Source organism: Hibiscus syriacus, unplaced genomic scaffold (assembly GCF_006381635.1).
Source record: "Hibiscus syriacus cultivar Baekdansim isolate YM2019G1 unplaced genomic scaffold, ASM638163v2 tig00111221_pilon, whole genome shotgun sequence".
NCBI classification, from domain to species: Eukaryota; Viridiplantae; Streptophyta; class Magnoliopsida; order Malvales; family Malvaceae; genus Hibiscus; species Hibiscus syriacus.
In genome coordinates, this window is record NW_024063025.1 from 177,406 (window position 1) to 193,805 (window position 16,400).

Genomic DNA, 16,400 nt, shown 5'->3' on the forward strand with positions numbered 1-16,400 from the left:
TTAACAAGAAGAAAATTCATATTAAGAAACAAATATAACCGACGTTGCTCCACTTTCAGATAAAACCCACCACTATTTCAGCACAAATAAAAAAAGGGTAATCGAAAGTACCAAAATTAAATCCAAATTCTAACGAATTGCCAAAAAAATCGATTAAAATATGAATAGGTGAAGAAAGAAATAGCATTTAATTGAACAAAGAGAATATGATATACCTGAAAGCCAAGACCCAACAAAGAAGAAAAAGATTCGAGCACCGTTGCTGAAAAGAAGAGAGAGAGAGAGAGAGAAAAGAGGAAGCGAAACAGTAGCGTGTAAGAGAGAAGAAGATATGCGATGGAGCGAAGAGGCGGAGTAAATTGGGAAAAGTGGGCTAGGTTTCAGTTTTTGGCCTAAACATCAAACGATGTCGTTCTGCTAGATAACCAACTATCGGTTCGATTCGGTTTAGATCGGTTCCGGGCGTCCAAACCGAAACCGAATCGATCTGTTTTTTTTTTAAATAAACACACTAAATCGTTTCGGTTTTTTTATCGATTTTTTAGATCGATTTTCGATTTTTTTTTGTTCGGATTGAATCTGAACACCCCTATATTAAACTATTTGGTGGTTCTTTTAAGATCATTAATGATCGTATGTTAAGTTTGCAAAATGATTCGTATATTTGTTGTCTTTTCAGAAGATGTGTTAAATTTCCTTCACCTTCCCTGCATGCATCAAGCGTTCGCAATCCTTAATTAACGTATGTATTGGATGTTCTTGCGTATACTACTTTAACATTTAATGCATAAACCACCCATCTTGGGTCTAATGGATAAAATATTTTCTATAAAATAATATATTTATGAAAATTAAATTTATAAATTATTTAAACATATTTAGCCTAAAAGGCAAGTTCAAAATCATTTTCAAACAATCCACCCTCTCTTTATATTTATATATAATAACATTCAATTTCATCAAATTTAATTCTAATAAATTAAGCACTAATTCTTATAACTAATACATATATGATATCATAAATTACCAAATGTGTAAATCCTCTACCGTCTACACTAATTGCATGCTAATTCCATGTTTAAAAATCATATCCTCTATCCTCTTCTTGCAGCTCATCAAGAAGCACAAATGTCGTCCAAGAAGCAATCTTTTTTCATTATCTTCGTCTCTTTGTTCTTCCTTTTCTCATTCCTGGAGCTAAATAAAGCTAACCCATCAGTTTTCGTCACTCCATCTCCACCTTCGTCCATAGTATCAGGGGGTTACTGGAAGCTCCTACAATCAAGCATAGGTATCTCCGCCATGCACGTCCAACTCCTACCAAACAACAAAGTTATCATCTTTGACCGAACCGACTTCGGCCCTTCCAATCTCTCTTTACCCTACGGCACCTACTGTCCTGGAAGCGACTGCACCGCTCACTCCGTCCTCTACGACGTCGATTCCAATACTCTCCTTCCTCTCCGCCTGGTAACCGACACTTTTTGTTCCTCCGGTTCCCTGGACCACGATGGCACCCTCGTCCAAACAGGTGGGTTCGCCCAAGGTGATCACTTGATCCGCACCTTCACCCCATGCGACTCTTATGATGATTGCAACTGGAACGAACTCAACCAAACTCGTCTCGTCGATCGTCGATGGTATGCTACTAACCAAGTTTTACCGGACGGGAGAATCATCATTCTTGGTGGTAGAAGGGTTTTCACCTACGAGTTTTACCCTAAAGATGACTTCCTTAACAATAACAAAAGCACTTACCTTCAATTCTTGGTGGAAACTCGGGACCCTGATGAGAACAATCTTTACCCTTTCTTGCATTTGTTACCAGATGGAAATCTATTTATTTTCGCCAACAAAAAGTCAATCTTGTTTGATTATAGAAAAAGCATTGTTCTAAAACAGTTCCCTCTAATTCCTGGAGATGATAAGAGAAATTATCCTAGTACCGGCTCTTCCATCTTGCTTCCATTGAGGTTGTCTTCAACGGGCCCACCTGTGGTGGAGGTGCTCGTGTGTGGAGGTGCACCGGCCGGGGCGTTCTTGAAGGCGGATAAGATGAAGGTTTACGTAGAAGCATCGAGGACATGTGGCAGGTTGAGAGTGAACGACCCAGAGCCGCAATGGCTCATGGAGTTCATGCCCATGCCACGTGTAATGCCAGACATGGTACTGTTGCCTACTGGTGATGTAATCATTATCAATGGCGCGGCAAACGGGACTGCAGGTTGGGAAGATGCAGTAAACCCGGTTCTCAACCCGGTTCTTTACTCGGTGAACGAGGAACCTGATCGGAGATTCACTGTTTTGTCCCCGTCAAAGATACCAAGATTGTACCATTCCGTCGCAATGCTTCTCCCAGTAGGCAGTATATTAGTGGGGGGTAGCAATCCGCATACTAGCTACGTATATACAGGATTATACCCAACCGAGCTGAGCTTGGAGGCTTACAACCCCTACTACTTGGATCTGAAATTCAACTCGATAAGGCCATCCATTATATCGGTGGAGTCGTCGGGGAGTTCCGTATTATACGGGCAGAGATTCGGGATTGCCTTTTCGCTGTCGCTTTACAAGCAGGGGGAGGCGTTTGCGGCGTTGATTTCGCCTCCGTTTACGACTCACTCGTTCGGGATGAACCAAAGGATGGTAGCTTTGAAAACGGCGAGCGTGGTTCAATTGACGATGTTCGAGTACAAGCTGCAGGTGTACGGACCCATCAATGCCAACGTGGCACCTCCTGGTTATTATATGTTGTTTGTGGTCCACTCTGGTATTCCTAGTCACGCCGTTTGGGTAAAGGTAACGTGATCTATACTTGGGCTAACTTTGCTTTTGTAAAAAGGTTAATAATACTCTCGGTGAAAACTACAAAGCATCTCAAGCTTGAATTTTTATCCTTAAAAAATTAAATCTCTTATTTTTCATTCAAAAATTATAGTTCAAACGTTAAAATTTTAAATTTTTATTTTCTTTTCTTTTAAAATCAATGCAGTTATCAATTTAAATTTTTTAAATACATTAAACCTCAAACATTTAACAAACACAGATCAAACAAAGAAGAAAGCAAATGGAAAGCTCAACCGTATACAGATACTGTAGCCAAGGATTTTGAGACCCCAGATTTACTGGCTTATTGCCAGTACCCGATAAGCACCGAGTCTGGCTGTTTATACATTTAAAGGAATTCTTTCTGTCCCAAAATGTGACATTTAACTTTGGTCGAAACCGATTTACTTGCTAGCTCCTGCCGATCTGTATTGGTAACGCATGGCCCAGAAAAGGTAATGCAAGAAATTCAATGCGCTAAGCACACACATAAGCCAGTAGAACCTGTCCAGATGATAGCGATTTATTGTATGAGCTGAGAGCCATGGCGAGTGCCCTGAGTTATCTGTCACACTATTTACTATCGATACAATTACAGAGCTTAAATAATACCCCATTGCCAAGGAAGCCCAGGAAAGTGATGTAGCCAATGATCTCATGCTTGAGGGTGCCTCGGTGAAGAAAAACTCTAGTAACCCTGCCAAGGTGAAAAGATCAGCTGACCCTAGGAACAAATACTGCAATGCAATCCAGAAAAATGTAATAGGTAACGGAGCGGGTGAATCAAGTAGCCCTGAGTCAGTTGCCACTCTTTTTCGCTTAATTTCAACAAGTGCTGCCACTGCCATGGATATTATGGAGAGAAATAACCAATCCCGATTCTTCGCAAATGAGTGATGCCCATCTCGGTTTTCGAGACTCTTCGAGCAAATGGGATAATCAAGTGGTCGTAAACTGGGGCTAGGATCATGATGAACACCACAGGAAAAACCGGTAGTGAAGCTGGTGGAATTTTCATTGAACCAAGCTTAGTGTCCATGGTAGAAGCTTGTTCAACTGAAAATGTGGAGAGCTGAGCTAGGCAGCAGTTGAGAACAATGGTGCAAGCAAATATGGGAAGGATTTTTAGCACAATCTTGACTTGTTCTACTTGTGTCACTGAGCATTCGAGTGCGGGGTGAGCTGGCTTATTCACCACTGCTCTATTTAGGAATTTAAGGCTTTGTGTTGGGATTTGCTCTGCCTCCTTACTTTGTTTAGCATTTTCTTCCACTTCCTTGCTTTGGTGCCAAGGGCTTACGGAGAGGTTGACAATGGCATTGCTTGAATTTCTGCTCATGCAACTGTTGAGCATAGCAGCAACCAAAACCTGTTCGAGTAAATAAAACCCATGCTTATCCTTTTAAGAAAGCAATCAAGTTAGACTATTGAAGTGAAATCGTTGCAGAAAACAAAATTTACCTTGCAAATGGTTGTAAGTGGGCTGCCAGAGGGTATTTTGTTCCTATAAAACGTTGAGCCAAAGAGGAAGATTGGGATTTGAAGATACTATTTTTTTTATCCATTTTATTATCATTATTATTAAATATTATTATTATCATTATTAATATTATTATTAGTATTATTATTATTATTTTTATTATTATTATTATTATTATTATTATTATTATTATTATTATTAAATATATTAAATACAAACCAATTACAATTAAACCGGCTCAGTTACAAACCAACTGAAACCGGTCCAAATCCAACCGGAAACCCTAAATATTTGGGTTTCCAGTTAGGGTTTCCTAACCCTAATCATCCTCAGCCGCCTCATCACAGCCGTTGGATCTGGCACGATCCAACGGTCCACATGGCTCCAGAGAGGAACCCTAGGGCCACGCGGCGCCGCTCCAGCTTCCACGCGGCTGCCGACAGCCCTCGCCGCCTCCGCCGCTGCCACGCCTCCATCGAAGCCTCCAGAAGACCCAGATGGCCACCCACGTTGCTACTCTAGCAGTGAGTCACCACTGGTAGTCCGGTGACTCACCGAAGGGTAGTCTATTACCCAGTCCGATGACCGCACCGGTGGTGGCTATAAAAGCCACCACCCACCTGAAAAAGAAAAAAAAAAGAAAAAGAGACAGAGACAGAGACAGAGAGACAGAAACAGAACCGGGAAAAAAAAAAACAGAGAAAAGGAAAAAAAACAAACTATACCAACGATCTCAGCAGCAAAGAACCAGAAGAAAAAAAAAAAAGAAAGAAAAAGGAAGAAGAGACTTACCGAGGAAGCGTTGACCACCGGATCTCGTCAGAACCTTCGAAACATCGAAGGTATTATTTTAGATTTGCTCCGTTTGGGAGCAGTTTAACGGAAAAAAACGTCGGAACCGTCATTAGGACGGTCCGATCTACATTTAGATAAAAGAAAAAATTTTCCGGCCACCGAAGACGGTGGCCGGCGGCGGTGGTTGACGGCGGATGAACGCCGGCTAACGGCTGCCGGCCGACTGAACCTCTCTCAGTCTAGAGAGAAGACAGAGAGTTCTTCTCTCTGTTTGAGAGAAAGAAAGAAAAAAAAAAGAAGAAATGAAATGGCTGGCCCTTCGGGCCAGCCGATTTGGACTTTTATAGTCCTTCCCGAACGACGTCGTTTCGGGAAGGACTATGCGCGTGATTATGGAAAAGTTAAATCCCTTCCGCAGTCCTTCGTACTTGTAAACTTTACATTTTAGTCACTAAATTAAATTTATAATATTTTTAATTCAGTCTTCGAATTTTAATTTCTTTTATTTTAGTCCTTCATATTAAAATAATATATTTAGGATAAATTACAGATTTAATCCCTTAATTTTAATAAATAATTTTTTAGTCCCTAGTTCATACTTTTAATTTATTTTATTATAAAATTTGAATTTTAGATAAGTTTATTTTGGTCATTAAATTATTAAATAAAAAAAAATATATTTAAACCCTATAAATTCAATTAATTAGTAATTAGTAATTAGTAATTAGTTTTATTTTTATAATTTAGTTATTAATTTTATATGTCTTTATTTATTTTATTGTTTTTAAATATATTGTTTAATAGAATTATTATTTTATTATATTGTTAAATATTTGATTTATATTCATAAATATATGTAATAAATATTAACTTTTAAATATTTATTTTTAATATAGAAGAAAAGGACAGTCTTAATACAACTGGATGTCCTATTCTGATGTTTTAAAATTAAACAATATTATTTAAATTAATATTTATCAATATCAAAGAAAAGAGCTGTCTTAAGGCACCTAGAAGTTCTTTTCAGATATTTTTAAATAAATAAATATTTTTTTACAATTTTAAAATTATAAGATTATAAATTAAATATATTTTTGAATTGTTAAATTTTTAATAATAGAGACAATTTATAATTAAAAAAGTACTAATTTTGGGCGTTGTAGGGGTGCTAATCCTTCCCTAAATGTAACCGACCACGAATCCCTTTTTATTATTAAAAAGAATGAATTTTTGGTTATAAAACGCAGATCAGTTCGATTTTTTTAATTGATGTTTTCTTAAAACTCTTTTAAAAAATAATTTTTAGGTATTCGACCTACCTAATCCAAAAAGGCCGATGGCGACTCACAAATTATTTTCAAAATTATTTATTAATATTAATTTCCCCGCCAAATTTTAATATTTCGTGCCCGGACGAAAACCGGTTACGACAGCTTGGCGACTCTGCTGGGGACCCTGGTCAAACTTTTAAAAATCGATTATAATTTGTCTCTATTAATTAAAAATTAAAAATTCATATATTTAATTTTAATTCTTTCTTTTCAAATTTTTTATTTATTTATTTTATAATATTTATATGTTTTATTTTATTTGCAAGTATTTTATTTCAGTATTTATTTTTATGTCAAAAGTTTAACATTTCTCCTCACACATAACACTTGCATTGCATAACATAAAGCTCTATAATTGAGTTGTCCCTTTTAAGTGGAAGTGAAAGCGACGTCTTCATGAGAATTTATTCTCCGTGTCAGACCTAGCAAGTAACTTTCGGGGTTCATATGCTCTATGTCTTCGTGAGAATTTATTCTCCGTGTCAGGCATAGAGAAATGTATCCCCTCGAATTGAACTCAATCCACTTTAGTCTGTAATGGACTAGGATTGAGGGTTAGCAACCCAAGGGGGCACTAACAAGGACAATTCGGGTACCTTTACTCCTAGATCTGAAACCCTGCATATAAAAAAACCTTAGAAACTCTTCCAATCCGAAGTCATGCTGAAATTTTGTCCAAAATAGGTGTACACACAGGAGAAATGAATTCTGTCTTTCCTGTTAATCTATTTATTGTTTAAATTACATGTTTATTTAAATTATTTAAATTTAGAAAAGCATGTTTAAATTAAATAAATGTTATTATTGAATTTTTTATGTAAACTAATTTATTTTCTTTTTTGTGTGTTCTTTATTTTTCTGTTTGCATTGCATCATACAGGATAAAAGACATTGATCCTTGTGTTAATTGTCTCATTGGAAAGCCTTCATCTATGGATAAAAAGTGTTCAAATCAAATAATTCTGAACTCAGAAGTAAGACAGTGGGCTGAGGATTTACAAAGACAAGAAGGAGATAGTCTGCAGGATGATTATGTATCTGACTTGGCCAGTTATGCTTCAGTTTCACTAAAAAGAAATGATATGCAAGATTTGCGAAGCATTTGGGAAAGTTGGGATTCAAACAAAAAATTGCAGTTTTATCAGACTTACGGAGACATCCCATATCTGCTCTATGTAGAAGTTGATGATGAATTACTCCGAGCCCTAGTTCAATTCTGGAATCCCGGGTACAATTGCTTCACTTTCAATAAGGAGGACTTGGTCCCTACTATTGAAGAATATACAACTTTACTACATCTCGAAGGTGCTTTGGAGAATCGAATTTATTCAAAGTCAATTAAAACTCAACCCTTTCGAGTTAAATTAGCAAAGATTGCCGGGGTACGAGAAGAATGGGTAGCATCCCGTACAAAACAAAAAGGCGAAAGCGAAGGCATTGCTTGGACCAACATCAAAGAACTTATTCAGAGTCATCCAGATATTAAAGTACGATTCGATTTATTTGCTCTGGGTATATATGGTATGGTCGTTTTCCCAAAAGCATTGGGATATGTTGAAGCTGCAGTGGTAGATTTGTTTGAACAACTGCCAAAGAAGATTAACCCTGTTTCTGCCATCCTAGCAGAGACCTTCAGATCGTTAAATGCTTGCAGAAGGCTAGGAGGTGGACGATTCTCAGGGTGTACCCAGTTGTTATATGTGTGGATCCGTAGTCATTTCTGGAGGACGGAAAAGGTTTCATACCGACGCTTCAATACGGATTACTCACCATTAAAAGAATTTCTAGAGCAGGAATGGCCGAAAGAAATTAAGAAAGATATGTGGATTAATGCCTTTCGAAATCTGCAAAGCAATGACGTTGTTTGGCGCGCCCCGTGGCAAATACAAAGGGAATTCATTTACAGATGTGGGGATTACAACTGGATAATGCTGCTCGGATTATGGGGAGGAATTGGATATGCACCACTTCTGGTTATAAGACAGTATGAAGGTCGTCAATTTGTACCTGTCACTGCTGGACTACAGTCATCTGAGTTTGCATTCCACAGCAAAAATTATAAAAGAAACATCATGGAAGCCGTTACAGCTTGGAAAACAACTTTTTGTATCCGAGCTAAAGCAGCAAAAGAAATGCTAACTCCTGATTATGAAGAATGGAGATTTGTCAGGAAAAATGAAAATATTCCTCTACCAGATCAAAATGAGGATATTCCTATGGAAGATCACATTAAGGTGGTTCCATCAGAGATTGAAATCCTGAGAGCTGAGTTTGAAGCAGAAAGAGAAGGTTGGTTGAAAGAGTTAGATCAAATGAGACAAGATAAAGCTATGTTGGGGGTTGACATTGATTTTCATTCATCACAATATGCAATGTTGAGAAAAGATAAAGAAAAAGGTGAGGATGAGTACAGAGCCTTACAGAAAGATTACCAAGAGTTATACAAATCCCGAAAAGCATCAGGACCCAGCCAATCGACGGTACAGATGACCAGAGAATTGAACATTGAGAAAAGACGAGTTGAAGATCTGAAAGGAAAGAATAATCGTCTACTCAAAAGCCTGGAAAAAGGAAAGCAAAAAATGGAAGATTTCGAGGTTGACAGAAGAGAGCGAATTATAAAACACAAGGCTGAACACCGTGAGATCATGAATGAAATGCAAAGAGAAAGAGATCGAGCCAAAGATTTAGAAAAGATGAAGAATGACATCTTTGTTAAATTTGAAAGTGAGAAAAGTATCATGTTCAAGGGATTTGAATCTGAAATGAACCAGTTGATTGCTGAGCTTGAAGTCAGAGGCCAAAAGATGGAAGAATCCTATGTTGAAAAGGAAAGATGGGAGCTGGAAAGGAAAAATTTCAACACCAGACTTGAGGTAGAGCAGGAGGTGGCTAGCAATTGGATGCAAAGATGCAGAAACAAAGATGTTCAAATCCAGAAGCTTAATCAAAGAACGCAAGAAGCACGAACAAAACTTGAAGAGGATCTGGATCAGTCTAGAAACAAAAATTCAGAGTTTAATACTTACATTTTACAACTTGAAGAATCATTGTTTCAAGAAAAGGTTCGTCTAGGACCTAATGATCTCAAGGAAAGTAATGAGGAAAATGCTTCACTACGAAGACGCATTAGAGATCTTGAAAAAATTCTGCACAATTGCCAAGTCAGAATCACTGAGTTAGAGCAAACTCTTGAAGGAACAACTGAACGATGGCAAAAGTCAACTGAGTTCTATGTCGAAAGAAGTGAAGAAAGAAGCAATATGGTGTTCGAGGCCATGGTTCAAATGAGCGAGGTTGCCAGATATGTTGGGGAATTAGCTGTTGAAGCCAAAATAATTGAGCATCAAGTTGATCCAGTTTCTAGATGTGGAAAGAAGGTGTCATGGTTAATGAAAGAAATTATAGAGCTTAATAGGAAAGCTACGCCTTATCTGTAGTTATGAACTATTATAAAGAAACTTTTGTATACCGATGAAAGTTGTTCTATGACAGTTAACTTTTTGGGATCAATGTTTTTACATACATGCATTTTGCATACATTCATCATTCATTTCACAATTTTCGCTATGAATTATTATTTACTAAGTTAAAATTCATTAATTAAAATTTGAAAAAATAATATTAAGAGATTTTTCAATCGCAGTTACTCTGGCCAAAAGAGAAATACTACATCACTACGGTACTAGACAAGCTACTAAGAGAATTATGGAGGATAAAATACAGCGTATTGAGGAACAACATCATAAAGAACAAGAAGAAATGAGAATGAAGTTGGAAAAAATTGAAGCCAGCATTGCAAATTCACAAGACAGTATGATGAAGAAGATAGAGGACATGTTTAAAAGGCAGGCTATCAGTGGAAAAATGCATGAAAATCCTGTATCTTTTGACCAAGAACCCATATATCCTCTAGGTTTTCCACCAGAATCAATTTATCACTCTGGTACTACCCCTATACAAATCAATGCTCGTACATCTGCATTACAAGAAGTCAAATCACATGAAGATCACAAGTGGATCCTGCATCTTCAAGCAAAAATCCACTTATATCAGATGTGAAAATAGGGGATCTTAATACTGATCAGTTGATCCCAGATTTAAATGAGCTGAATGAGAAACAAAAAGTAAATGAAGAGCTGACCAGACAAATCAAGAGCTTAGAAGAACGAATGAAATCTGTGGAAATAACTGAATCATTCTATGGATTTGATGCTAGCGAGTTGAGTTTAGTTCCAGACCTAATCCTCCCTATCAAGTTCAAAGCTCCCGAATTTGATAAATATAACGGTACTACATGCCCTTCATCCCACATTACTATGTTTTGTCGAAGAATGGCAGGATATGTGAAAGACGAGAAATTGTTAATTCACTGCTTCCAGGATAGTTTGACAGGACCGGCTTTAAAATGGTATACTCAATTGACCAAAGCCAACATTAGATCCTGGAAAGATTTGGCTAAAGCATTTTTAGAGCAGTACCGCCATGTGACAGACATGGTCCCTGATAGATGGACTCTACAGAATTTGGAGAAAAAGAATAATGAAACATTCAGACAGTATGCCCAGAGATGGCGTGACACTGCGGCCCAAGTTCAACCACCTTTGTCAGAAAAAGAGGCCACAGTGATGTTTGTTCATACATTGAAGGCTCCTTATTTAAACCATTTAATGGGGAATGCAACAAGAAATTTTGCAGATTTGGTCATTTCTGGAGAATTAATTGAAAATGTCTTGAAAAGTGGCAAGATTGAATCAAATGATGGGTCTAGTTCCAAAAGACCTACATACCGGAAAAAGGAGAATGAGGTCAACAATGCCAATTCTTATAGCAAAGATTCATCGAAAAGTGTTACAATAACCCAGCCAAGGGTTAAGAAAGAGGAAACAAACACTAATCGAACAGAGTCCAGAGGATCTCGAAAGGAAAATGAAAGGTTGTCTTTTACACCTTTACCAGTACCATATGCAGAGGTCTATGATTCGCTGTTAAAAGCAGATGTTATAAGGCCCTATCCTTTGGTTCCCATGCAACCACCATTCCCTCCTTGGTATGATACAAAGGCACAATGTGTTTACCATGAAGGAATTACAGGACATTCTATTGAAAACTGTCTAGCATTCAAAAGGGTGGTTCAAAATTTGATCAATACTGGGAAGTTGGAATTTAATACACCATCCGCATCAAGTCATCCATTGCCAAATCATGGAGATAAAAACGTGAATGCAATTAATGAAGAGAACAGAAAGAAAGCAAAGACTGACATTTCTGAAATTAAATCTCCATTTGTTTGGATATTCCAACAGCTCTCTTTAGCCGGTATAATTCCACAACAATTCAGGCCAAAGCAGAATGAAGGCAAGAATTATTGTGAATATCATCAGGAGAAAGGGCATAAAATTCAACTATGTCCTGAGTTTATAAACTTGGTGCAAAAATTGATGAACAACAGAGAAATAGAATTCTTTGAAGAAGAACCCGGGAAAAAAGAAGATGATGTTTGTTCATCAGAGGATTCTAAGCCGAGTCAAAGAATAAATGATCCTGTGATCATTAATGTGAAATCATCTACGGCGATTCCTGCACCAATAAGGCCAAAAGTAGTTATCACCACTCCTCTACCATTTCCATACAAAGATACCCGCAAGGTACCTTGGAATTATGCTACCAATGTTTCAATGGTAAGAGGATCTGTTTCTCTAGAAAAAACAGAAGAGAAAAAACAGAGTTTGAGTACAACATCAACATCTGAAGCAGTGAGCGAAGTCGGTTTCTTTACGAGAAGTGGGAGATGTTACTCTCCCGAAACATCTAATGCTTCAGAACAAGTGAAAGCAAAAGGAAAAGCCATGGCAGTATCTCAGAAGGTATTTGAGGATGAATCCCTTCCAGCATTCAATGAACCTGTGACAGAAAAGCAAGCTCAAGAATTTTTGAAGTTCTTGAAACATAGTGAGTATAGTGTGGTTGAACAACTACACAAACAACAAGCAAGAATTTCTATTCTTGATCTTTTGATGAATTCAGAAGCGCATAGGAATGCTTTGATGAAAATCCTCAATCAGACATTTATCCCCGAAGATATCCCTCAATAAACTTGACAGAATTGTGGGACTATAGCCGCCGACAATTATATAACCTTCACAGATGATGAAATACCAGAAGGCGGAATGGGGTCAGTAAGAGCTTTGAACATCACGACACACTGTCATGGTCATGTATTGCCAGGAGTATTGATTGACAATGGATCTGCTCTCAATTTGATGCCTCTAGTTACACTTCAAAGAATGCCTCTGGATCAATCACACATGAAGTTATCAGAATGTGGTACGAGCATTGATGGTACTCAAAAAGAAGTGCTTGGGAAAATGGAAATACCGTTGTTAATGGCCCAGTCGTGTACAATATTGATTTGTGGTGATGGACATCCACCCCACATATAATTGTCTCTTAGGGAGGCCATGGATTCACTCAGCAGGAGCCGTTCCTTCTTCATTACATCAGAAATTGAAATTTGTTGTTGATGGACAACTAATATGCGTTAATGCTGAAGAAGAAATCATTGCGTCTATAACAAGCAATGTTCCATATATCGACACCAATGATGAAGCTCTTGAATGCTCTTTTCGAGCTCTTGAATTTGTAAATACAACCTTTGTTGCAGAAGGAAGGAAAATTCCATATCCCAGATTGTCTGATTGCACCAAGATGACAGTACAACAAACTTTAGGCATCGGAGCTAAAACTGGGAGAGGTCTAGGAAAGAATCTTCAAGGGATTTCAGTTCCTGTCAGTATAAAAATGAAAAAAGACCGTTTGGTCTGGGGTTTAAGCCCAATCTTCAGCAAAAGAACAAAGAGATGAAAAGAAGATGTGAAGACAGAAAGGCAAAATTGAAAGGAGGAGAAATCCTTTGGAAACACATGTCTTTCCCACAGTTGAAGACACATTTAGATCAGGGGGAACAATTAATGGGAACAGCAGCTTGTTGAAGCCTTTAAAGAAGAAAAGTTGACGAAAGATCAAGACATAGTTGAAGAAGCTATGAATGGATTATTTATCAACATGATCATGAATGACAACAAGACTGGCAAGTACTTGGATAGGATTCGACCATGTCTTCCTGGAGAAACACTCACCAATGGACCGTGAAGATCTTCCTATAGTTTTAATATTAATGCAGAGTAATATTCAGAACTAATCTTTATGTTTAGCTCAAAAATATGGAAAACTTTTTGTTATTTGTAAAGGAAATTATGTTAAATATAAGAAATTTTCTTAAAATTTCATTATGGCAATCATTCTTTACATTTTCTTACATTTTACATTTATTTATTTCATAAATTTACTATATTCTTTCGGACATGTTCCGACTTAAATTTGCAGGTGTCACCGTGTTAATAGCATGTTTATTCCTAGATTTAATCCAGTGATAAATTTAGAGCAGCCTATATGTCTGGAAGAAATCAATGGTTGTGAAAATGAACTAGAATGTGACGTTCCTACTGAATTATTAAGATTGGTAGAAAAAGAGGACAAACAAATTCTACCACACAAAGAAGAGGTTGAGACTGTGAATTTGGGAACAGATGAAGACAGAAAAGAGGTGAAAATTGGTACCACTCTGACAGTCCAGATAAAACAAGAATTGATAAATCTCCTTCAAGAGTTCAAAGATATATTTGCCTGGTCCTATCAAGATATGCCTGGTTTGAGCACAGATATAGTGATACACAAGCTTCCAATCAATCCAGAATATAAACCGGTCCAACAAAAGCTCAGAAGAATGAGGCCAGAAATGTTGTTGCAAATCAAAGAAGAAGTGATGAAACAAATCAATGCAGGTTTCCTACAGGCAGTTAAATACCCAGAATGGGTAGCCAACATTGTTCCCGTACCAAAGAAAAATGGAAAAGTTCGAATGTGCGTGGATTATAGAGATCTCAACAAAGCTAGTCCGAAAGATAGCTTTCCATTACCCCACATAGACACATTGGTGGACAATACTGCAGGGCATGCATGGTTTTCATTTATGGATGGATTTTCAGGATATAATCAGATAAAAATGAATCCTGAAGACATGGAAAAAACAACATTTATAACCATGTGGGGCACATTCTGTTATAAAGTGATGCCATTTGGGTTGAAAAATGCAGGGGCAACATCAAAGAGCTATGGTAACTTTGTTTCATGACATGATGCACAAAGAGATTGAAGTATGTAGATGACATGATTGCCAAATCCAGAACGGAAGAAGAACATATTCAAAATCTGAGGAAGCTTTTCCAGAGATTGAGGAAGTATCAATTAAAGCTTAACCCGCTAAATGCACTTTTGGGGTAACTTCTGGAAAACTTTTGGGATTTGTGGTCAGCAAAAAAGGAATCGAGATTGATCCAGATAAAGTAAAAGCAATTCAAGATCTTCCACCACCCAATACAAAAAAAGAAGTTCGAGGCTTTTTGGGAAGATTAAATTATATCTCGGTTCATTCTCAATTACTGACAAATGTGATCCAGTGTTCAAATTACTTCGAAGAACAACCCTGAAGTCTGGAATGAAGAATGTCAAGAAACTTTGGATATTATTAAGAAATTCTATCCAATGCCCCAATTTTAGTATCACCAATGCCTGATAGACCATTATTCTCTACTTGACGGTTTCGAAAATTCGATGGGATGTGTACTAGGACAGCATGATGAATCAGGAAGGAAAGAAAAAGCTATTTATTATCTGAGCAAGAAATTTACTGATTGTGAAATTCGATATCCACCAATACAAAAATTATGTTGTGCCTTGGTGTGGGCTACTCGAAGACTCAGACAATATGTTATACCATACTACTTGGTTGATATCCAAAACTTGATCCTTTAAAGTTCTTAATGGAATCACCAGCTTTGACAGGCAGAATGGCTAGATGGCAGATGTTATTATCTGAGTTTGACATTATATATGTCAACCAAAAGCAATAAAAGGAAGTGTAATAGCTGATTTCTGGCCAGTCGTGTATCAATGATTATCAGCCTTTGAACTTAATTTTCCCGATGAAGATTTGTTGTACATATCCATGAATGAAGAAGTCAGAACAAATGATGAATTTGCAACTTGGAAGCTTTATTTTGACGGAGCATCTAATGCTTTGGGACGAGGAATCGGGGCAGTGTTGATTTCTCCAGAAAATGTTTATTATCCCTTTACAAGTAGACTGGAGTTCTTTTGCACCAATAACATGGCAGAATATGAAGCTTGTGTCATGGGATTGAAAGCAGCTATAGAAAGAAAAATCAAATTTCTCAAGATATATGGAGATTCATCGTTAGTGGTGTATCAATTGCGAGGAGAGTGGGAAACAAAAGATCCCAAATTGTTGGAATACCGAAATTTTACCCTCGAATTAGTGAAAGAATTTGAGAAAGTTACATTCAATTATCTCCCTCGAGAAGAAAATCAAATGGCAGATGCTTTGGCTACATTAGCTGCTATGTTTCAGACAACTCAGAAGGTTGATATGATGCCAATCAAAATGCAAGTATATGAAATTCCTGCACATTGTTATAGTGTGGAAGAAGAGGTAGATGGTAAACCATGGTATCATGATATCCTGCAATATATCAAAAATCAAAGTTATCCACCAAATGCATCAGAAATTGATAAAAGAACCTTGAGAAGAATGGCTGCTGGATATTTTCTTGATGGAGAGATTATGTATAGAAGAAGCAGTGATCAAATGCTGTTGAGATGTTTAAATACCAGCGAAGCTCGAAACGTCATTGAAGAAGTACACAGTGGATATGTGGAACACATGCAAATGGTCTTTCCATGGCCAGAAAAATAATGAGATATGGATACTATTGGGCTACTATGTACACAGATTGCATTGATTACGCAAGGAAATGTCATAAATGCCAGATATATGCAGACAAGATTCATGTACCCCCATCTCCTTTACATGTAATGACAGCACCCTG

General features: G+C 37.3%; 1 protein-coding gene and 1 pseudogene across 1 annotated transcript; one reads left to right on the plus strand and one right to left on the minus strand.

The window, feature by feature from the left end:
• The first annotated feature begins 1,067 nt into the window (after nucleotides 1-1,067).
• On the plus strand, nucleotides 1,068-2,808 carry LOC120156521 (aldehyde oxidase GLOX-like). Its single transcript, XM_039167831.1, has one exon. It carries the CDS (start codon nucleotides 1,075-1,077, stop codon nucleotides 2,806-2,808), a length of 1,734 nt encoding a protein of 577 aa, XP_039023762.1. The 5' UTR covers nucleotides 1,068-1,074.
• Nucleotides 2,809-3,055: 247 nt separating this feature from the next.
• LOC120156522 lies at nucleotides 3,056-4,374 on the minus strand (annotated as a pseudogene).
• Nucleotides 4,375-16,400: the final 12,026 nt, after the last annotated feature.

Bases quoted from the DNA above. Each gene is read 5' to 3' on its own strand.
- LOC120156521 (XM_039167831.1), top strand. From the start codon at position 1,075: ATGTTTAAAAATCATATCCTCTATCCTCTTCTTGCAGCTCATCAAGAA.